This window comes from Lynx rufus, unplaced genomic scaffold (genome assembly GCF_022079265.1).
Source record: "Lynx rufus isolate CCGP_SWC_20201006 ecotype Redwood Valley unplaced genomic scaffold, mLynRuf1.p SCAF_14, whole genome shotgun sequence".
Taxonomy (NCBI): Eukaryota; Metazoa; Chordata; class Mammalia; order Carnivora; family Felidae; genus Lynx; species Lynx rufus.
In genome coordinates this window covers 16,034,463-16,057,971 of record NW_025814828.1, presented here as the reverse complement: position 1 = coordinate 16,057,971, position 23,509 = coordinate 16,034,463, and the positions used below count along the sequence as shown (strand labels likewise).

Below are 23,509 nucleotides of genomic sequence, written 5' to 3'. Positions count from 1 at the left end.
CCAGGTGCCCCTAATTTCCTTTTCTTATACAGACACCAGTCAATATTGCATTCGGGCCCACCTTAATGAATTCATTTCAACTTAATTACCTCTTTAAAGACCCTACTTCCAAATAGTCACATTCTGAGGTGTTCGGGGCTAAGAATTCAACATATGAAATTTGGGAGGGCACATTTCAGCCCATAACACTGAGTTTGTCTTCTCCCCTCCCTCCCTTCTTGTGTATATTGAGCACCCAGTGTGTGGCAGACATTCTGCTAACTGGTGGGAATAGTAAGCAACAGATGTAGTCTCTGCCTACAGTGAGGTAGGGAAGACAGATATTTATAAATAACAAGTGTCATGCAGATATTATGCCTCGGTAATGGGAATGACAGGAAAGCCTTGCCCTTCCCCTCAGGCCCCAGACCTGGTCGGGCGGGTGAAAGGGCCAAGTTAAAACTAGCTGTGAGATTAGTTAATGAGTCAGCAGCTCAAACCCAGAGACACGGGTTTGTCACAAAGCAGCAGGGAGGTCTGATGTCAGCCAGCAGCGGGCGCTAACTGAATCCGTCCTTTACTCTGACGCCTGGGCCCCGCCCACTCCCTCCGTGACTCCTTCTCCTCCCCGCTCATGGCCCCGCCCCCTGCGTGTTTCTGCGAACTACAGCGAACGCTTCAAAAGCGCGTCACCCTCCGCCCTAACAATGGGGGTCAGTCGGCCACGCCTGCGCCATAGGGCCGGAGAGGTGGGGGCGGGCCAGCCGGCGTTGGGAGGCGGGGAAAAGTGACGCAAGCAGTCGCGACGCCATTTGCTGCGGCTGAGCGTGGGCGCAGGCGGATCTCGGAAGAAGTCGGTTGCGAGACTCTCCCGCGCACGCGACCCGGCCTCGCTTGCCTGTTTGGTACCGCGCGGTCCCACGCGTCGCCCTTGGGGCCCCTCGGAAGAGTCGCTGCTGCCGCCGCCACCACCACCACCACTCGGATAGGAGTCGGAAACGCCGGGAGGCCGCCGTCACCGCCATGCCCAAGAATAAAGGTAATGCTGCCTTGGACCCCGGGACCACGACTCCGGTCGGCCCGGTCCTGTCCGCGGCGCCCCGTATTGCCCAGGCCGCAGTGACCTTACACTCCTCTCTTCCTGCAGGCGGCTGGACGATCCACACGCGGTTTGGGGCTTGGGAAAGGAGCTGAGAAGTTACTCTTGTGTACCAGTTTGGTCACATTGGGGTGGAGCCGACGCCATTTTTGTAGGGCCTCCTGCGGGAGAATGTGGGCTTTTGCTCCCGATTCGCGCCAGACTGACCGCGGCGCTTTATGGACCCGTGGGGAGACCTCTCCCGGGCGGCCAGGGTTTCACAAATGGGAGCCTTTGGACTTCCTGGGCAACGAGAGTTAAGCCCTGGAAGCAGTTCTTAACTTTGAAAGAGTAATGCCTGCTTTAGTGATCAGGTACTCCTGCATGGGTTTCTTAATGAATAGTTGAGTGTTTTTGAGACTACTCCTTCTCCCTTTTTCACAGTGAATGAAATCTTAATGCGTATTTACATATTTAGGGTTCATGTCTAGAGATTTACTCTTCCCCATCCCTTTACGGCGTTTACCTTTTTTTTTTTTTTTGGAACACTTTCATATTTAACCAGGTTTTCTTATTTTTGCTTCAGATCTTGTATATATTGTATTAGGAGTAAAGACCTTTAAGTTTTCTCCATTCTGAGGCTAAACGTCCACAAATTATCAGTCTTGAAGACGTTTATTTGGAATTTCTAAAATGGAAGGCCTAATCTACCTAAAAGCGGAAGAGTCTTAAAGAAATTATCCCCTTTTTTAGACTTCAGGAGACTTCTGTCTTTTTAAGTATCTTTATAATTTCTCCAAGGAAATTGTGCCAGTAGAAACAGGGAAATCATTGTGTTTCCCTCAGGAGAGGAGCGTATTACACAACCCACGGGAAGTTTCCTTTGGTTATTAATCCTTCAGACCCTTGCCTGGATCCAGGCCTACTTCTGTTCTCTTTTCTACTTCACAGACGGCTCCAGGGATTCTACCTGATTTCCTCTTTGTCTCTGTGGCTACTCATTTTATCCCTTGGGGTACTTGCTTGCAGTTCTGTGCAAGATTTGGTGTGGTTATCTCAAAATGTAGCTTGCAGACCCTTTTTGTAGCATTTTACTGTTAATTTTTCTGGGGTAACCTGTCTAATGTCTTATTTCCTCTTAGATGGTAATTGGATCACCTCAGTAAGTATCTTATTCTACCTTTTATTTCTAGTGAGGAGGCTTCCAATTCCCTCACTAGATTGTAAGCTATAATAGACAGTAATGGTATCTGTCTTAATCACATTGAATTGCTAGCACTTGACACTTAGTAGATGCTCAATAAATACTTGTTGGATTAAGTCACCTTCCTTTTGTTGACTTCACTCTCGGATGAATAATAATAGGTTCTACGGGAACAGGACTTCTGCACTAAACTTATACATTAAATCACATCTAATTCACTAGCCTCCTTTAAAGTTGTATTCCATTGGGGCGCATGGGTGGCTCAGTCGGTTAAGCGGCCGACTTCGGCTCAGGTCATGATTTCACAGTCCGTGAATTCGAGCCCCGCGTCGGGCTCTGTGCTGACCGCTCAGAGCCTGGAGCCTGTTTCGGATTCTGTGTCTCCCTCTCTCTGACCCTCCCCTGTTCATGCTCTGTCTCTCCCTGTCTCAAAAATAAATAAAACGTTAAAAAAAATTAAAAAAAAAAAAGTTGTATTCCATTACATGGCAGTAAAATAGAGAGGGGAGTGATCAGGGTATGGTTAGTTCTGATGAATTGGCAAGCAATAGATCATTCTTTATAAATAATATTTGAAGCGTACGAAAAATATAACAATATAGTGAACACCTGGGAATCCATTATTCTGAACTTGAGAAACTAAAACACAGGATCAGTTAAAACCCTTTGTCTCTTCCCCTGTCTTCCTTCCTGTTTCTGGAGGTAACCGCCTTTCTGAATTTGGTGTTTATCATTCCATTACATGTAAAACCAATCTGTTACCTTAGAGGAACAGTGCTTTCCAAGACCCCTGGATTTTATAAGATGAGGTTTACTAATGTAGAAATAAATTCATGGGGTTTTTTTGTTTGTTTGTTTTTCTTTATTGGAAGAGCCAGAAGTCTTCTGAATATAATCTTGGTGGTGATTTCACAAGGATATAAATTGCCATGAACTGTGTGTTGAATGAGTTTTGCTTTGGACTGATTGTTACCAGCTTATTTCCTCTAGAATCCTCTAGATTCTTTTAGCTTATTACCTCAGAAAAAAAGAGTATCCTTTGATCCACTCATGACGACCATTTGGGGTAAGGTGCTCCCACACTTTGAGGAAGTTACTGCCTTTAATTTTAAAATTGCCCCTCCTTTAGGAATGTATAGACTACCCTTGACGGATTCATTCAAAGAATTGCCCAGCTCTGTATATAATAACTCAGTAAACAAAGCCAGTAAGATCCTTGCCCTAAAGGAGCTTTCACTCTAGTTTGAAGATCTGGCTTGAATGATTAATGGCTTGAAGCCAGAGATAACTTTACTCCTCCTAGGAAAGCAGTTTGGGTTTCCCTGAAGAATGCCTCACATACTGAACTCTAAGGACTCTGGGTGGGTCAGGATATAGAGGTCCACCTGACAGTAGCACAAAGCATTATGAGACTGCCCCTAGGACTCATTAAGTGCACTGGATTCTAGAAGTTAATGTGTCTGTCTTTGCAGTGGCCAGGTGCACATTCATTATTTTGTTTGGACTATGAACCTTTTGCTGCTTCCAGGTTCTTTCCATGAGTTCTTTAGTATCACTACCACTTACAGCCTTTCTCCTACCTTTTGAAAATGGCCATCAATGTGGTTTAGTAGGTTCTGGAATGGGAACAAAATGCTGTGGAGAGGGACCCTAATATGAGGGTCAGGAACAAAAAGGTCAGGTTTGAGTCTCTTCACCCACACACCCTGAAATAATAAATGAGTTAATTGTCTGATCTTCAGTGAACTCCCTGGTAAACTGGGGATAAATGTTATTACTTCATAGGGTGATTATGACAAGTAAATGGGTGACTTTATCATATAGTGGTTAAGAGTATAGTTAAGTGGGGACATACTGCTCACTTCAAATCCCAGATCTCACTTCATGTGATATCGCCTTGGATAAGTCACTTAACCTTTCGAAGACTATCATCTCTTGTGAAATAAAGACAAAATAGTACCTGTCTCATAGGCATAGTTTGGACATAGTAACTTAAGGGTAAGTTACTGGGACAGTGAGAAATCTGCTTGGATTGAAGTATAAGATAGTGGAAGGGAAGTATTGAGAGGTAGGCTGGCTTGTTTATAGGTTGAGAGATTTATGTTCCATAAGGTGATCATGTTACCACTAACAGAAACGGGAGTGTTGATTAAGGACCAGCTTTGTAAAGAAAAACTGAGTTTTGAATAAAATCTTGAGCTTGAGATGACAGTAGCCCATTCACTGGACCCATTGTAAATATGAAACCAATGCTTAGTTGAAGTAGAGGGCTGAGATACAAAATTAGCATAGAAGTGATAGGTAAGAGAAAATTTAATTTCCTTAGAAAGTGGGCTAGCAGATGGTGGGACTTTGGAATTAATGAAGCTCCAGAGGAATAGGCATTATGTGGGGTGGGGGCTGGTAAAGATCCAGAATAGTGCAAGTGGTGGCGCACCTGGGTGGCTCAGTTGGTTTAGCATCCGACTCTTGATTTCGGCCCAGGTCATGATCTCACAGTTCATGGGTTTGAGCCCCAGGTGAGCCCCATGGAGCCTGCTTGGGATTGTCTCTTTCTCTCTCTCTCAAAATATGTAAACTTTTAAAAAAAAAATAGTGCAAGTGGCCCTCTAAGAAAAAAAGAGAGTCGGGAAATGATCGGTATTGTCATCATTGAAAGTATGAAAAACAAAGGGAGAGGGAGAATTACGGGTTTTTTTTAAGGATATCAGGAGACAGAAGAATCTAGAATTCTAAATGGTAGAAGCAAGGTGGAGGTGTTTACATCTTCTGTTCTAACTCCCTCATTTTACGTAGTCTGAGATCCTGAGAAGTTTTTTGTGAAAGCTCCATTCATCCTTTGCTTTTCCCTCCCTCTACATCTGGTCATAATTCTCTTGTTTCCATCTCAGAAATATTGTTCCTGTTTGTCTCTTCTTTATGGCTAGGTTAGGCCTGCTTCTTGGTACCTGTAATAAGGACAGTAACCTTTTACCAGTTTTCCCACCTAAAGGATCATATACCTCTGCTTTTGGTTGAAGTATTTTTTTTTTTTAAATTTTTGAATAGTAAATACATTCACAATTCAAATTTCAAAATGTGAAAAGTGCAGTCTCTTTCTAGAACATGTCCTGTTGCCAAACAGTTCTTCTCACAGGCGGTCATTGTTAAGTTTTTTGCATATGCCTTTCCAGAAGTATTTTATGTATATACAAGCAAATATGAATATGCATTTTTCTTTTTTTACACCAGTGGTAGCCTTCTACTCTTCTTCACCTTGTATTCATTTTTAAATTTACATTTTGAAGAATTTTGAATATATACATATGTACAAAAGTATACTAGTATAATATACATTTAGGTAGTTACCTCCTGGCCCCAGACACAATTCACAACTAAACTTGCACCAGCACCATCCACACCAAATCAGGATCCAGATTTGGTCTACACCTTGCTATTGGTAGATAATGTCTTTTAAGTCTGTTAAAAAATCTTTAAGTTCCCCATCTATCTGATTCTCCCCCCTCTCCCCCATAAGGTATCTAGTGAGGAAAACAAATTGTCTTCCTTTGCCCCCACTGTCTGGATTTTGCTGATTTCATCCCTGTTTTAGAGAGTGCGCTTGCTTGAAAGCAAGGGAGAGGGGCAGAGAAGAGAGAATCTTAAGCAGGCTTCATTCTCAGCACGATCCCACAACCTTAGTGATGAAATTTGAAGTGGGGTTCATGAGCAAACGGCTAAGAAAGAATTCTTCAGATGTCTTTGTGCAAAAAGGTGATTTTATTATAACACAGGGGACAGGATCCGTGGGCAGAAAGAGCTGTACTGGGATTGTGAGGAGCGACTGATGATACACTTTTAAGTTTGTGGAGGCAGTGGGCGGGGGGATAGAGATAGTTTCTAAGGAATTTCTGTATGCTGAAAGCAGAATCTTATAGAACCCTGAAGATTTAGCTATTGTCAAGATAAGGTTGCATTTAGTTTTGGGTTGTTTTTTTTTTTTTAATGTTTGTTTATTTTTGAGAGAGAAAGACAGAGTGTGACTTGGGAAGGGGCAGAGAGAGAGGAAGACACAAAATTCGAAGCAGGCTCAGTCTCTGAGCTGTTTGCACAGAGCCCTATGTGGGGCTTTAACCTATGAACCTGGAGATCATGATCTGAGCCGAAGTTGGATGCTAATCAGACGCTCAACTGAGCCATTCAGGCGCTCCAGTTGCTTTGGGTGTTTCATATCATGTAAACATTTATCGACATTAAGGCAGCCATAAACTCCTTGTGGAATGTTACATGCTGCAGGTCTCTGGTATCTATCAGAGTGGGCTGTAAGCTGTAAGGGGATTTAATTTAAACTACATTTTTCTTGCCTTTGTTTCCCTCATCACTGGTATCATGACCTGAGCCAAAATCAAGAGTTGATGCTCAACTGACTGAGCCACCCATATGCCCCTGTTTTTTAATGGACTTTGTTTTTAGAGCAGTTTTACATTTGTAGAGAAATGAACAGAAAGTAGAATTCTCATATTCCCCCCCAGCATGTTGTTAACATGAGCCAGTATATGTATTAGTAGGATCTGGCCTTTGATTTCTCCCAACCAGCCCAGCCAAGTCCATAGATTACATTAACATTAAGGTTCATTCCTTATGCTGTATATTGCGTGAGTTTTGGCATATGTATAGTGACATGTATCCACCATTACACTATCATACAGAATAATAATTTCACTGCCCTGAAAACATTCCATTGTGTAGATGTACCACAGTTTATCCATTTGCCTACTGAAGGACATCTTGGTTGCTTCCAAGTTCAGGCAGTAGTAACTTGCTTTTTTAACTTCAAATACTTGGCTCATTGAATCTTTGCTACAGCTATAAGGTAGAATTCAAATTCTGAAGGTAGCCAGAGTTGTTCTCCCTCCACAACAAAATCAGTATATCCCATTCCAGGAGCTGTAACTTGACCCCCTCACCTCCAGTCATCCTAATTGAACTCAGACCTTTCGTGGGGAAGTCTGGTAAAAGGGGTGGGGGACTATTTATTTATTTATTTATTTATTTATTTATTTATTTATTTAGAAATCTATCAGTAACTCATTATAATATCTCCCACCCTGGCCTTTGTGGGCACCTGTGGGAGGGGTTCATTGAGCAGTGTGCTCAACCAGTGGTCATTATGATCTAGGAATTTTGGTCATTGAATGCAGATGTCCTCAGGGATCTATGTACTTTTATATAATATCTGCTTGCAGTTTGTAGTTTATGAAAGAAATAACCCAAAAGGAATTTCCAAGAAGGGTAGGGGAGTAATGCTATGTGTGTGTTTAGTATGATCGGAGATTGTAAATTTAATATGATTGTGTGACCACATTAAGTGAATTTTTAAATGTAAGTGATTTTTTAAAAGCGTGTTGTGAGTCATTTAGTTTCTTTCCTATTTTGCAAATAATTAATGTCTTTTTCTTTCTTTAAAACCATTAGGTAAAGGAGGTAAAAATAGACGCAGAGGTAAGAATGAGAATGAATCTGAAAAGAGAGAGCTGGTGTTTAAAGAAGATGGACAGGGTAAGCGTTTCTATAAGTGAGGGGTTTTTTTAGTAAGAGTTTTCTTTTTTAAAATAGGGAATTTTCAGTTTCTAAACATAAAAGATATAACTTTGTAATCCTGAGCAATAAAATCATGTGTTGCTCTTTGTTCTCCATTTCTCACCCCCCCCCCACCTCTCTAGAGCCCTTCTTTTAGTAATCAATTCTTGGTATGCTCAGTGTGTGTTGATTGGTGGCATTTTGAAAAAAAAAAAAATTTTTTTTTAATGTTTATTTATTTTTGAGAGAGACAGAGACAGAATGCGAGTGGGTTAGGGGCAGAGAGAAAGGGAGACACAGAATCCAAAGGAGGCTCCAGGCTCTGAGCTGTCAGCACAGAGCCTGACGCGGAACTTGAACTCACAAGCTGTGAGATCATGACCTGAGCTGAAGTCCGACACTCAACAGACTGAGCCACCCAGGCACCCCTATTGGTAGTATTTTTATAAACCTCTAGGTTTCATTGTTTTGCATGAATATTCATAACTAATAAAGAATTGTACAGTTCAAAAAGATCTAAGCCTCAAAAGCTATAGTTAACAATTCCATGATTTCGTAGATTTTTTTTTTTCTTAAGTAGGCTCCATTCCCAGCATGGAGTCCCAACGCGGAGCTTAAATTCACAACCCTGAGATCAAGAGTCAGACATTTAACTGACTGAGCCACCCAGTAAATGGTGCTACATAGTATTTTCATTGGACAGTGGATTTTTAAGGGATGAGTTAGAGGCCTTGGCCTCATTTCTCCAGTACTATTAGCATATAATTTCAGAAAACAGAATACAATAAAACCAAACAATTGACCTTTCCAAACTAAGATACATAACACTGGTTTCCCATATTTTTGAGCAATTTCTTTCTTCCTTTTTTTTTTTTTTAATGTTTATTTATTTTGAGAGGAGAAAGCACGAGCCAGGGGAGGGGCAGAGAGAGGGAAAAGAGAGAATCCCAAGTAGGCTCTGTGTTGTCAGTTCAGAGCCCCATGCAGGGCTCAGTATCACAAACCATGACATCATTACCTGAGCCAAAATCAAGAGTCAGATGCTTAACTGACTGAGCCACCCAGGTGCCCCACAACCCTTGAGCAACTTCAAAAGCTGCTTCGGAAAAATTGCAGTATTAATGCAATGAACTCCCTTAAACCCTTCATGTGTGTGTATTTCCTGAACCATTTTATTTTTTTTTTTTAATTTTTTTTTTCAACGTTTTTATTTATTTTTGGGACAGAGAGAGACAGAGCACGAACGGGGGAGGGGCAGAGAGAGAGGGAGACAGAATCGGAAACAGGCTCCAGACTCCGAGCCATCAGCCCAGAGCCTGACGCGGGGCTCGAACTCACGGACCGTGAGATCGTGACCTGGCTGAAGTCGGACGCTTAACCGACTGCGCCACCCAGGCGCCCCTTCCTGAACCATTTTAAAGTTAGTTGCAGGCTTCATGATACTTTTACCTTATTGTGTTTAAGTATATTCTCTTACATAATTACAATAGAATTATCACGCTCAGATAATTTAGCATGAATACATTATATATGTAGTATATAATGTATTTTTGAAGTTGTCCAGTTACTGCAATAATTTCCAGCATATTTTAACAAAGAACTTTATTCGATTATCCTTTTATAGAACTTTGATGAATTTGTTCATGGCTGTGTATATATAAGCCATTAAAAATGAAACACATATTATGGCTAAAAGACATTTCAGTTTCTTAGCCTTTCTCATTCTTCCCTGCATTAATAGTTGATTTTACTGTGACCATCACTTTTTCATTTTCCCCACTTTGGAAGACAGACTGCCTTTGAGTTGGCCTACCATGTTGAGGCTCTAGGTTCACTGTAGTCTGAGCAACTCACTTCAGCGTGTCAGCCCTACAGTTGAGCCTTTCAAAGTTAAGTCTCAGTGTATTTACAAATCAGTGGATATTCTCTGTGGGAGTCAGTCTTAATGCACATCTTGAGTAAGCTCAAGGTTCTGAAGCAATACCCTCCCTTGCCCCCTAGTCAAGGCCCCTTTGCAAGCTAATGAATGCTCATCATCCCCTCAGTTCCAAGTGGCAGTAAAACTGCGTGACTTCCTGGGTTTCCTTTTGGGAAGGTTTTGATTAAAAGTTTGGCATTTTGCCTAAGTATCTTTCTGGCTTCACAAAAACTTTAGAATAATCCCTAATAATGAAATCTAATTTCACAAAGACATTACTAACGTTAAAGCTACTTTTTATGTGTCACATATACCAAAAATTATGTTGGGATTAGCTTCTGAAGGTTTTGAGGGAAAGGAGATCCAAAATTGGGAGAGGATCCCAGTGTGAGAGATTGATGGGGTGTGATGTACATTTTGGGACACGCCACCTTGATCTCCAAAAGTAAAGCATACAGTTAAGGGGTGCCTGACTGGCTCAGTCCAAAGAACCTGTGACTCTTGATTTTGGTCATGAGTTTGAGGCCCATGTGGGATGTAGAGATTACTTAAATAAATAAAACTTTAAAAAGTAAAGCATACAGTTTAGAAGACCAGAGTCATTCTACTTACTCAAAATCAGTAGATAATTAAAGCATTTCTGATAGTAAAGACAGTTTACCATAGAAATGGCATTATGGAATCTAGATTCTGGTTCTGCCATTGGGTTGGTTTATCACTCCCTTGTATTTATTTTACTACACATTTATTCCTAACCAATATACCTATGTGTTCTAGTCCAATTTTTTTTAATTTTTTTAATGTTTTATTTATTTTTGAGAGAGAGAACGGGAGCAGGGGAGGGGCAGAGAGGGAGGGAGACCCAGAATCCAAAGCAGGCTCCAGGCTCTGTTAGCACAGTGTCCAACACGGGGCTTGAACCCACGGACTGTGAGATCATGACCTAAGCCAAAGTTGGACGCTCAACCGACTGAGCCACCCAGGTGCCCCTGTGTTCTCGTTCATTTTATGTGGATTTTTAAGTTGCTGTTGTATGAAAAGTTGAACAGTATCCCATACACTTTTCTTTTCTCTCCCCCAAGAATATGCTCAAGTAATCAAAATGTTGGGAAATGGACGATTAGAAGCCATGTGTTTTGATGGTGTAAAGAGGTTATGTCACATCAGAGGGAAATTGAGGAAAAAGGTAGGTGTGGAGATTTGTTTTACTTTAAAATTATGATTAATGGGGGGAAATGGCTCTATAGTTTTTATGGGTCAAGGACCTCATTTTTGTAAATTACTCAAAGATTTCAGTAGAACAGTGAGACACTATGATAAATCAAAACAGCAAACTCCATGATGATAACTTTATACGGATTCCATTTAAAGACTCATTTACGTCACCTGTGTTGTTAGGCCCAAAATGTTTAACCTGAACCTAGTCATGAAGAATCAACCAACAAATCCAAATTAAGGGAGACTGTAAAACAAATGTCCAGACCCTTACTACAAGGTTAGTGACCTTAAAGTTGGGGGAAATGGGCAGCAGCGGCAAGAGGGCTGAAGGTAAGAACTATTCCAGTTGAATGGAGATTAAAGAGACCTAATGGTTAAATGGGGTAGGTGGCCCGTGTATGGATTCTGATTTGAGGGTGGGGGAAATCCTTGTAAAACATGTTAAGAAAATTTCAATATGAATTACATTAAGTTATGGTGATACTAAATTTCTGGAATTGTGATGCTGGATGGGCTTCTTTGGAAAGTAATTAATTTCCCATCATAGTGGGTGTTAAGGCCAATTTATTAGTCAAGTTGGGTAAAAGTCCCTCTGACTCTGATTCTATGGGTTATTTTAGGGAGGTTTGCCAGCTTTGTGTATGTGGGCTGGTGGAAGGAAGAGAGGGAAGGAGAAAACACATTTCTAACTTTATATTCTCACATATAATGGATAGATAATTAACCACCTGGAGTAATTCACTATTACAAATTACTAAATTTCTAATCATTCTTCTGGAATTAATGAACTCATTTAGTTAAATAAGATCATTCTGTGTGTGTGTGTTTTAACATTCCAAATTACAGATTTGAAACATGCTCACCTGCTTAATAAAGTTTTTTGGATTTTTTTTTTTTTTTTTTTCCTAATTCTGAATCTAGGTACTTCACCCACAGTTGGGTGAATAGTATTTTATGGAAAGACTGACCGAGTGTTGCTTTGATTCTATATTTTTAAATGTAACATACAGTGACTTTTCTTTCTTAGGTTTGGATAAATACCTCAGACATTATATTGGTTGGTCTCCGAGACTACCAGGTAAAAAATAATAATAATTTTTTTCATCATTCACTTGATTGTATTTATGAGCCATTAATTCTTAGAACTTAAGTCATGACTGTTTTTGCCCAGTTCCACCTCTTCATGCTCTTGACTGTTGTGTTGACAAACATTTCTTAAGGGCTAGTTATGTTTTCAATATTGTGCCTAGTACACTAGTCATCATGGTTCCCAAATGGCCAGTCTCTGGAGTCCACATTTTCACTGTGGAAAAAATAATAGGCAGTGTGAATTTTCCATCAAGCTATAAATGGTCCTTTTTCCCTTTTTGATATTTAAAAAGTTCCCTTTATTGGAATGAATGATGTTATATAGTTGTGGTGTTGTTCGTGTTCTTATTTGTTAAAGTAAAAATGTAATCTTAGGGTGGGCCTCACATGCCAGTTTTTCTTTTCTTTCTTTCTTTTTTTTTTTTTTTTAATGCGTACATACTGAAATCAAAATATGGAAACTGCTGCTGTAGTGTATATAGCTGAATGAGTCAAACTCCCATCCCCAAAAATACTTATGGCTTGGTAGTGAAGAGAATAAGGCACACAAGTAATTACAGTACAAACCATGATAGAAGTGTGTGCTCTAAATTTGGATGAGCACTTAGGAGAGAAAATGATAGTTGCCCTTCATGATCTCAACCTGGAGACTGCTCATTGTGGGTCTGTGCAATCCATTTGGTTTCCACCTGTTAGAACTCATCACCATGTATTTAATCATGTTGTGAGTGATGTTTCTATTCTTATAACCTTGATCGTACTTTAATTTTTTAAAATATATATTCCAGAATAAAGAATTAAAATCTTTATTATAAATCAGTGGTTCTCAACCGTGAGTGAATTTGTTTCCTCCGGGGAACATTTGGCACTGCCTGGAGACATTTCTTGTTACAACTTGCTGGCCAAGGGGAGGGAGACCGTACTCTTGGCATATAGTAGATGCTAAACATCCTCCATTGCACAGAACAGCCCCTACAACAAAGAATTATCCAGCCTAAAATATCAATAGTGCTGAGGTTGGAAAATCCTGCTTTAATTAATACCATTTTATTTTTTTTACATATTTAAAAAAATTTTTTTAATGTTTATTTGTTTTGAGAGCGAGAGAGCACATGTGCATGCTAGCAGGGAAGGGGCAGAAAGAGAATCCCAAGTAGGCTGTGCGCTATTAGCACAGAACCTAATACGGGGCTCGATCCCACAAACTGTGAGATCTCAACCTGAGCCGAAATCAAGAGACACTTATCCAACTGAGCCACCCAAGCACCCCAGTTAATACCATTTTAATGTCCATTTTCTTTTGATTTGAAAATAACCCCAGAAGTAGGAAGAATAATTCTCTCTTTGACAGATGAGGAAACCAAGGTTCAGAAAGATGTAACATTCTGACTATAAAATGACAGTCAAGACCAACTTTTCTGATTCTTAATCTCCCACAAGCCACCTGTCTGCCCCTGCCACTTAAAAGGGTGGTCGGGGAACCAGTAGCATCAGTGGCTTTTGGGAACTTGTTAGAAATGCAGGGTTTTGGACCCCACCCCAGTCCTCCTAAATCAGAATATGCCTTTTAACAATTTCCCTCTGAGCTTCTTTTAAATTTTTTTTTTTCAACGTTTATTTATTTTTGGGGGGACAGAGAGAGACAGAGCATGAACAGGGGAGGGGCAGAGAGAGAGGGAGACACAGAATCGGAAACAGGCTCCAGGCTCTGAGCCATCAGCCCAGAGCCCGACGCGGGGCTCGAACTCACGGGCCGCGAGATCGTGACCTGGCTGAAGTCGGACGCTTAACCGACTGCGCCACCCAGGCGCCCCATTCCCTCTGAGCTTCTATACACAGCTGAAGAAGTGCTGGTTTGAATCACACTGCCCTTGCATCACTGATCATTTTTGTAGCCATTTGGACCTACTTTTAGGTTCAAAGAACCTTTAGAAGTTGAAATGATAAACTTGAACACTTTTTCCTTAACTAAGATTCTTTTCAAATGGGAAAGTGTGAACATTCTAAGGCAGTAGGTGTTTGTCGTAGACTCTAGGTCTAAAGTTCTCTTTTAGACTAGCAAAAGAGCAGACGCAGGATTAAAAGAGATGGCTAATGTCCGCGAAAAAGACAAAAGCCCCAAATAAGGGTCCTTGCCCCATATTTATTTAGATCATAAGGCTTGCAAACGTGATGGGCATGTACAAGGAGACAAAGAAACTAGGAACATTAACTTGACGTGAGGGGGAAAGGGGATTTTGAAGATATACGATGTTTGGGGTTTGGGGTCAATACAAAACAAAATCCAGGCACGGGGCAGATGGGTAGATGGTTGTTAACAGCAGACAGGAGCCGCCTCCGCACCTGTTTATCTTTGCTGGCCTAGGGGATGAGAAGGAAGGGGAATAACCTCAGGGTTAACAAGACACCTTTTCTTTTTGTTAACCATGTCAGCTCTGGGCTGCTTTGCCTGAGGTGCAGCTGTCCACGGTTCAATTCACCAATTTACCTAACCTGGCCCTGTTCTCCTATGAAAGCAGTTTTCTGCTATAGTACTAAATTTGGGGTGCTTTCACCCTAAATATCTTGTTATTCCTATGTATTGGGCACCTTTGCACCGTTTCTATTTCAGGCCTTTGCCTCTTTCTGTTTTGGGGGGCTCAGCACCCCCTCCCTGTTTTGTGGACCTTTGCACCCCCCCTATTCTTGGAGTGCCAATCTGGTTTACCCAAACTCGGGTGTGAGCATTTTATTGACTTTGTATTTCTTTATGCCTTATTAACCCATTGGTGTAAGCCCGGGGGATTCCTAAGCTTGTCCCCCGCAGGTGTTGATATATTTGCATCAGAAACACTTGAAGAGCTTTAGAAAATACAAATTCTTTTTTTTTTTTTTTTTTAATTTTTTTTTTTTTCAACGTTTATTTACCCTTGGGACAGAGACAGACAGAGCATGAACGGGGGAGGGGCAGAGAGAGAGGGAGACACAGAATCGGAAACAGGCTCCAGGCTCTGAGCCATCAGCCCAGAGCCCGACGCGGGGCTCGAACTCACGGACCGCGAGATCGTGACCTGGCTGAAGTCGGACGCTTAACCGACTGTGCCACCCAGGCGCCCCGAAAATACAAATTCTTGAGCTTCATTCCACATCTACTAATCTGTTTTCTGGAGATGTAAAAGCTCCACTGGAGATTCTAATCAGTTCATATTCTAAGAACCATTGATTCAAGGAAAGGTATATTAATTTCCTTAGGTCATTACAACAGTCTCAGTTTTTTAATTAGCCTGTTTAAGCATCCTGTAAAAAGATTGGGTTGGCACAGTTCTGCATGTTTTTTAGAGAGTAGGAGAAAAGTATTATTTTATATTTTTGTTTTAATACTGAATTAAAATTTTAATTCCAGTATAATTAATAATATAGTCATTCAGCAATTCCATACATGATCCTGTGCTCTTCACAACAAGTACACTGGGAAGGAGGAAACTGAAATGTGAAAAAAGTTTATAAAGATGTGAGATTTAATTTTTTATCCAGTTTGAAAGTAATTTATGAAATAATATTTTGGCATAATCAGTTCTAAAAGTTACTTGTCTCTTTCAGGATAATAAAGCTGATGTAATCTTAAAATACAATGCAGATGAAGCTAGAAGTCTAAAGGCGTATGGCGAGCTTCCAGAGCATGGTATGTCTGAGTTGTTTTATTAACCTGTCATATGGTGTTAATATTTGGTGTTACTAGGTGAAGAAATTTTGTTAGAATTTTGTGGATTTTGCATATTACTTCAGTGCTTGCATGATTTAAGTATGCATGCTTATACTTCATAATACTGGATACATTAAGAAAAAAAGTAACTTATATCCCTAATAACTACACTCCTGGTGTAGACTTTATAAACTCTGAACGTTTGCATAATACCAATCCAAAGAATAATACTGTTACAGTATTTATTTCACAATAACCTTCTCAAGAGATTGTTAGTATTCATCTACTTTAAATACGAAGCAGTGATTGTAATTAGCTACTGTTGTTGTTTTTTACAAAGTCAGTTTTCAGTTCTTATCCTAGGTATCATAGGATTCCTTTGGATTTTTTAAAACCAACATTGTCACCAATAAAAAGTTACGCATTCTCATGTGGGAAACTTGAACAAAAATAAGTCCCTCATAACCCCACCAAAGGGGCAGTGTACTTTACATACTATATTGTAAGGCTACATTTTTCACTTGGTGTTTTTGTTTCGTTGTGTGTTGTTTTTTGTGTTTGTTTTATCTCTGTTGGAGATTATTAGAAAAACAATATGATTTTACTTAAGCATGAAAATTCTGCTGAAATTCTATACTTGACATTTTCAATCTAGTATGTCTGGGAATAGGACTAGCACGTCCTGGTTCATTTTCTTGCTTAGGGGTAATCATGATTTGACTAAATTTTCTGATTGGTGAATCTGTTTGGTGAGTGGTAAATTGTTAGCCTGTGCTCTGACCTTTTTTTTGAAGCATAGTTGTAAGTTGTAATGGCTTTAGAATTTGTGTGACTGAAGCCTGCCTTACTAAAAATACCTTTGTAAAATAAATAGTCGGGACTACATCAAACTAAAAAGCTTTGCATGGCAATGGAAACCAACAAAACAAAGAGACAACCTATTGAATGGGAGAAGATACTTGCAAATGATACGTCTGATAAAGGGTTAATATCCAAAATACATAAAGAACTTCTACCATTTAACACCCCAAACACCCCCCAAATAATCCATTAAAAATGGGCAGAGGAACTGAATAAACACTTTATTTCTTCAATAACTTTTTTTTTCTGAATAAACACTTTACACAGAAGACGTACAAATGGCCAATAGACATGAAAGGATGCTCAGCATCCTTATCATCAGGGAAATGCAAATCAAAACCACAGTGAGATATCCCCTCATACCAGTCAGGGTGGCTAGTATCAAAAAGACGAAATAACAAGTGTTGGCGAAGATGGGGAGAAAAAGGAACTTTTGTGCAGCGTTGGAATGTGAAAATTAAATGAACAAACAAGGGAAACAGACTACTAAATATAGAGAACAAACTAGTGGTTGCTGGGGGGTTGGGGGAATAGGCGAAATAGGTGAAGAGGATTAAGAAGTACAAACTTCTAGTTCTAAAGTAAGATGAAAAGTAGCATAGGGAATATAGTCAATTATGTAATAACTTTGGTGACAGAACATAACTATACTTGTCGTGGTGAGCATACCATAGTGTATATAATTGTCAAATCAACTGTGTTGTGCACTTGAAACTAATACATTTGTCAAGTATTAAATTAGAAAAGAAATTTTAACATTTATTTTGAGAAAGAAAGCAGAGGAGGGGCAGAGAGGAGGAGAGAGAGAATCTGACATGGGACTTGAGTTCACAAACCATGAGATCATGAGCTGAGCTGAAATTGAGTCAGACGCTTACTGACTGAGCCACCCAAGTGCCCCTGAATTGGATTTTTTTTTTAATGTTTGCTTATTTTTGAGAGAGTGGATGAGCAAGCAGGGGAGGGGAAGAGAGAAACCCAAGCAGGCTCCGCACTGTCAGCATGGAGCCCTCTGTGGGCTCGATCTCATAAACTGTGACAGTATGACTTGAGCTGAAATCAAGAGCCGGATGCTTAACTGACTGCGCCACACAGGTGCCCCCTGAATTAAAAATACCTTTGTTAGAGGTGCCTAGGTGGCTCAGTTGGCTGAGTGTCCAACTCTTAATCTTGGCTTAGGTCTTGGTCTCACAGGCGTGAGTTCGAGCCCTGCATTGGGCTCCGCACTGGGCATAAAGCTGACTTAAAAAAAAAATCTCTGCAAACAAAATTAGAACTCATACTTTCCATCTTGGCTTAGCAGTGACCTTGAGATTTTGTTGTATAAAATTCTATATAGTAGGGCTGTTAGGTAGAAGTTAGGAGGATCTTTCTTATAACAAAACTTAAAATTTAAGTTTGACTCCTAAGAGTCTCTCTTCATAATTCAACAGACCACTTCTTTTTCCTTTTTTTTTTTTTTTTAATTTTTTTTAGTGTTTATTTATTTTTGGGAGAGAGAGACAGAGCATGAGCGGGGGAGGGGCAGAGAGAGAGAGGGAGACACAGAATCCAAAGCACGCTCCAGGCTCTGAGCTGTCAGCACAGAGCCCGATGTGGGACTCGAACCCACAAGCTGTGAGATCATGACCTGAGCCGAAGTTGGACGCTCAACTGACTGAGCCACCTAGGCACCCCAACAGACCACTTCTTTTAGTGGACAGTTACTCATTTTAATATCATCTTGGTTATATGAATGCATTTGTTATTGTTTCTTTAGCTAAAATCAATGAAACGGATACATTTGGTCCTGGAGATGATGACGAAATTCAGTTCGATGACATTGGAGACGATGATGAAGACATTGATGATGTAAGTAGATGCACCTTACATTTTTCAACTTTTGTTTCTGAATTATCTACAGAGAAACCAGCTCTTTGTCCTATCTTTGTTTAATCTAAGAATGTTGAATACTTAGGATATATTTCAAGATTTGTCCATGAATTAAAATGCTCATTATTTATCAGACAGTTAGTCAAACTGTTTATACTTTGAGGATTCTTATAATCTTTTTCACCATTTCTTCCAGAAAAGATCAATATCTTCTTTGGCAACCTGAATGCTAGGCATTGCAGTCATAACTTGTTTGAGTGTTTAAAGAGATAGCTATTATGAAATTTAGGAGACAGTTGAAAGAAATACAAGATCTTCTCAAAGAAACATGCCTACTCAATTGAAATACTAGTATGTTAAAAGAAGAATCTTGTTTGAACAGCTTGATATGAAGCATTGGAATTACAACATATATTAAAAGTCTTGTTAAAATTGAGACCATTTGTCAGTACACTATTTTATCCGTTGGATATGCACTGTTGGCAAACTCTTGGTTTGTAGTTGGTGTATTTGAGGAGAATGTACTGTTTTGCTAACAGTAAAAGTTAGTTGCTGACTAAGACTGCAACAGAATTACCGGAGCCTTTCAGAACTACAAAGGCTGGTCTTGGGGAAGTCTGAGTTAGGCATCACAAGTGGTACCCACTAGCAAGATTCTGTAATTAACATTTTCCTATAGTTGATTTATCCCATATCTCTTATCTTTATTTGTCCATTGATCTATCTTATATTTTGATGCGTCTTCAGACCATTACGAATGCTCGTGGTGAATTAAAATTTGAGTACATATCTTCAATGTGTATATGTGTTTATGAATTTTTATATAAATACATCATACTTTTTTTCAATGTTCTTCCCTTTGGAGATCCTGAGCCGGAGAATTCTAGTGACTAAATTGTTAATGATACTTTGATAGTAGATTTAATTATTATGTTATTTATTATTTAATGATTATTATTGATTTATTGATATTATTTAATGATTATATACAAGAACCTGACATGGAATTGTGTTGTAAATTAAGGGGTGATATAAACATTTTTAGAGCTGGGGTAGAAGGCATTTTTGGAAATTAACCTAAGCAGAGAACACATTTGAATATGAAACCACATACACAGAGGTGTTAGGATGAGGATCTAGTAAACAAGGTGAAGACTTTCTAAGAAAAAAATTTCTGAATCTATGCCAGTGATTCCTTGGAACTGGACTCTAGTCCGGCAGGGAAAGAGATGCTAAAGACAGTGGATACTAAAGGAATTGGAGTTTCCCTGAACCATTTGCAAAGGCAAGGGTTGCCTTTTTTATCACCTGAGAACCCTATTTTTCCAAGACATTTCTCCAGATGGTATATAGGTATGCTAGCCTTCTTTCCTATAACCAGATTGAGAGAATTTGCTAACTGTCACACTTGTACCTTAAATAACATTCCTAGGGGTGCCTGGGTGGCTGAGTCAGTTAAACTCCTGACTTCATCTCAGGTCATGATCCCATGGTTTGTAGGTTCAAGCCCCGCATCAGGCTCTGCACTGACAGCCCAGAGCCTGGAGCCTGCTTCGGATTCTGTGTTTCCCTCTCTCTCTCTCTCTCTCTGCCCCTTCCCCGCTCATGCTGTCTCTCAAAAATAAATAAACATTAAAAGAAAGAAATAGTACTCCTGCATATCTGCTCCCCCCCAGAATAAAAAAAAATCTCTCATCACCAGCACAAAAGAGAGACAGTAAACTTTATTAATATTATTGGGGCGCCTGGGTGGCGCAGTCGGTTAAGCGTCCGACTTCAGCCAGGTCACGATCTCGCGGTCCGGGAGTTCGAGCCCCGCGTCGGGCTCTGTGCTAACTGCTCAGAGCCTGGAGCCTGTTTCCGATTCTGTGTCTCCCTCTCTCTCTGCCCCTCCCCCGTTCATGCTCTGTCTCTCTCTGTCCCAAAAATAAAATAAAAAAAAAAAACGTTGAAAGAAAAAAAAAAGAATATTATTAAAAATATTTTGTATACGGGGTGCCTGGGTGGCTCAGTTGGTTAAGCATCCGACTTAACTCAGGTCATGATCTCGCAGTTTGTGGGTTCGAGCCCCACGTCGGGCTCGGTGCTGACAGCTCAGAGCCTGGAGCCTGCTTCACATTCTGTCTCTCTCTCTGTCCCTACCCTGCTCACACTCTGTCTCTATCAAAAATAAATACACGTTTAAAAAAATTTTTTTTAAAAACATCTTGTATAGCATAACATTCTGAAGGAAGTTGTAAAGATTTACTGGCAGCAAACTATAATTGAGAAAAACCTGGTGTAGAGAATTTCCTCTTCAAAGATATCCTTAGGGGGTGCAGGGCTCCCTTATGTGGTAGACTTCTGGAATATAAGAATTCTTTAATTTGATCTGATGTTCTTTTCCCTTCCAGATCTAAATTGAATTCAACATTTTACATTCCAATTTCTCTGAGGATTGTTCCAACAATTTGGATTTTGGCTGTGACCTGTTAAAGAAGATTAAAATTTATTAGCATGAGTGCAATTTGTTAAGGCAGACTGATTTGTTTCTAAGGTATTTCTTGAAAAACCGGTAATGCCGAATTCTCTTACATGAAATGTTAAGCCCCCTTTGTTCTTTTGATGTATTGGAGCTTATAGGTAAAAGACCACATCTACTATTTTTTAAAAAGAGGAGAAAAATGCATTACTGCCTTTCCTGCTTTGACCACTTCCAGTTAGTAAATGAATGTTCCAAATAAACCATTTACCGTACATTCATTATCGATCATGATTAAGCCCTAACTTTGACTAGCCTGTTGACCGTACATTGACTTTCTGTATATTCCAGTTACTTAGATGTTCCCTTGAGATTTTGATACAATTTAAAAGAGGCAGAAATCTGCATTTGAATTAAAAAATGATTAGGTCAGTTTTTCATATTTAAGTAGCATGTGGCTATTTTTGTACTAATTTTGATATCACTTATGTTCTTTCATAACCTTATTTTGCCACTATAAACATATCAACAAAAAAGCATTTACAAAATGCAGGTTTTAGGACCTGGGTTTTAATAGCAGTTTTTAATTTGTAAGGTTAGTAGTTACAGGAATCAAACAGTAGGTGGCACCTAGTCATCTTAACATTGAAATATTGCTATAGTTGTCCATTTTTTTTTCTTACTATGCTTAGGAAATTTCCCAAACAAGAAAAGATTGTTTTGATCATGTGCATGTATGTAGAAAATTTTTAAAGAACAAAACTATTGTTAAAAGTGTCATTTTATTTCAGAAGTCATATACATAAGCTGCAATTTTGAGTGCTTTGTAAACACTTAAAGTATGTATAAATGAAAATTTAATTTCCTAACAACTGTATAATTAAGCTTTTTTCAAACCATCCCTAAGCTGGTAAAAAAAAAAAAAAAAAGGGAGCGAATAACAATTTATTGAAAAGATGGTTTCTCATTTCTGAATGGAAGAGCTACAGCTGAGAAATACAATAAAGACAATGTCATGCTGCAGAGTATATTATACCCTTACTTTGTGTTTAGGATGTATTTTATTGTGTGTAAAGATTTGTTTTGCTTGTATATTATTGGGAATTTGGATTTTCTCTTATTTAGTTTTTTTGTTCTCAACTTGACTAAGATGAAATTAAGAGCTGGGCTATTTATTGGCTAGCTACATTGAAATCTTCTGCAACTTCACAAGAAGAGATCCATCATTTAGGCTGTGAAACGTTTATTCTCCTGGTCTCCAGAGATGTTTTCAATGATGAAAAGTTCTACCAAGGGAGAGAAACCTTCATGTGGCTTCAAAAAAATAAGCGTATCTTCTCCAATCTCATGCTTATTCCTAAGTGTGCAAGCACTGGAATCAAAATCTGAGGTACTAGAAAACATTAAATCAAAGAATACAAATGAGTGGATAGTTGCGATTCATGTTTCTTATTCTTTGGAGTTCTGAACACTTACCCAGATGGAATGCATCTGAGACCATGGGCTGGTTTTTAATACTTAAAGAAACTAGCCTTGAAGAATTGACTTAGTGATTGTCTTCATCAAAACCTAAACTTCCAAAGATATTTAGGCCTCTGTACAAAAAAGTGTTTTGCTAAATTTGTGGTATATATAGATCCTTCTGTGTTATTTTACCAAGAATGTAGTAACTCTGCCTCTGTGGTAGTTCATGGTAGGGATGGTACAACTCACATTTTTTCTGCTTACCTCCTCTAGCAAATATGATTTGTCTCAAGTTTCTTGAATTACAACTATGGCCCCCATTCATGTGTTTTTTTTTAGTGATTTTTTTTTTTCCTTGCCTAGGTAATAACAGCTCAATCTAGTGCCATTGCATCCTGGAAAATCTCATACCCTAATGATTATTAAGTGGTTGGTAAAGTTGTAGGTCATATGCAACACTGCTTGGCAGAAGTGTTTTACTAACTTGTCTTTAATGTGATATTTGTATAGATTTACTGATTTATTTCAAATGAGGAATGGGAGTGGTCCTTAGTTTTTTAGCATCTGTATGTATGTTGTTGAGTTTTTTTGTTTGGTTGGTTTTTGGTTTGTGTTTTGTGTTTTTTGGTTATACTCCTTGATTCCCATAACACAATGCTATAGGGTATGCCCTAAAAGAAAATAAAATGTTTGAAATCCAAGAATAATGATTCTTCCTGCTAAGAGGGTATTAGGTATTACTAATGAATTTTATGGGCTTGCATTTTTCATGCAGTGTTTATTCTACTTCCAGTTAGAGCACAAATAAGTTGTATTACTAAAATGGCTCAATAACCAAACCAAGCATTTGTGTGAAAAAAGATTTGCCAGGATTTAATTGCTTGACTGTTGAATCTTTTTTGAACATCCAGCCTCTTAAGAGGCCACCTTTTAAGGTGCCTGTGAACTATGCATGATGAAAACTCTTGTATTTTATTAAGGATTGGCCATTGGTTTACTCACCACATCTACAGAATAATCATGGCTGTGAATATAGTTGGTTACAAAACTTGTGACTTGTAGTTTAACTTAATCTCATGTATCTTGTGTAAATATTAAATTATAGGATGGTGAATAACATCTTT

The 23,509-nt window shown here is 39.3% G+C and overlaps 1 protein-coding gene across 1 annotated transcript; it reads left to right on the top strand.

Moving 5' to 3' along the window:
• The first annotated feature begins 776 nt into the window (after positions 1-776).
• Positions 777-23,086, top strand: EIF1AX (eukaryotic translation initiation factor 1A X-linked). The gene is made up of 7 exons (XM_047075986.1): positions 777-1,018; positions 7,716-7,799; positions 10,821-10,924; positions 11,984-12,034; positions 15,625-15,706; positions 18,348-18,439; positions 20,854-23,086. The coding sequence occupies exons 1-7, from the start codon at positions 1,003-1,005 to the stop codon at positions 20,857-20,859; spliced, it is 435 nt and encodes a 144-aa protein (XP_046931942.1). The 5' UTR covers positions 777-1,002; the 3' UTR covers positions 20,860-23,086.
• Positions 23,087-23,509: the final 423 nt, after the last annotated feature.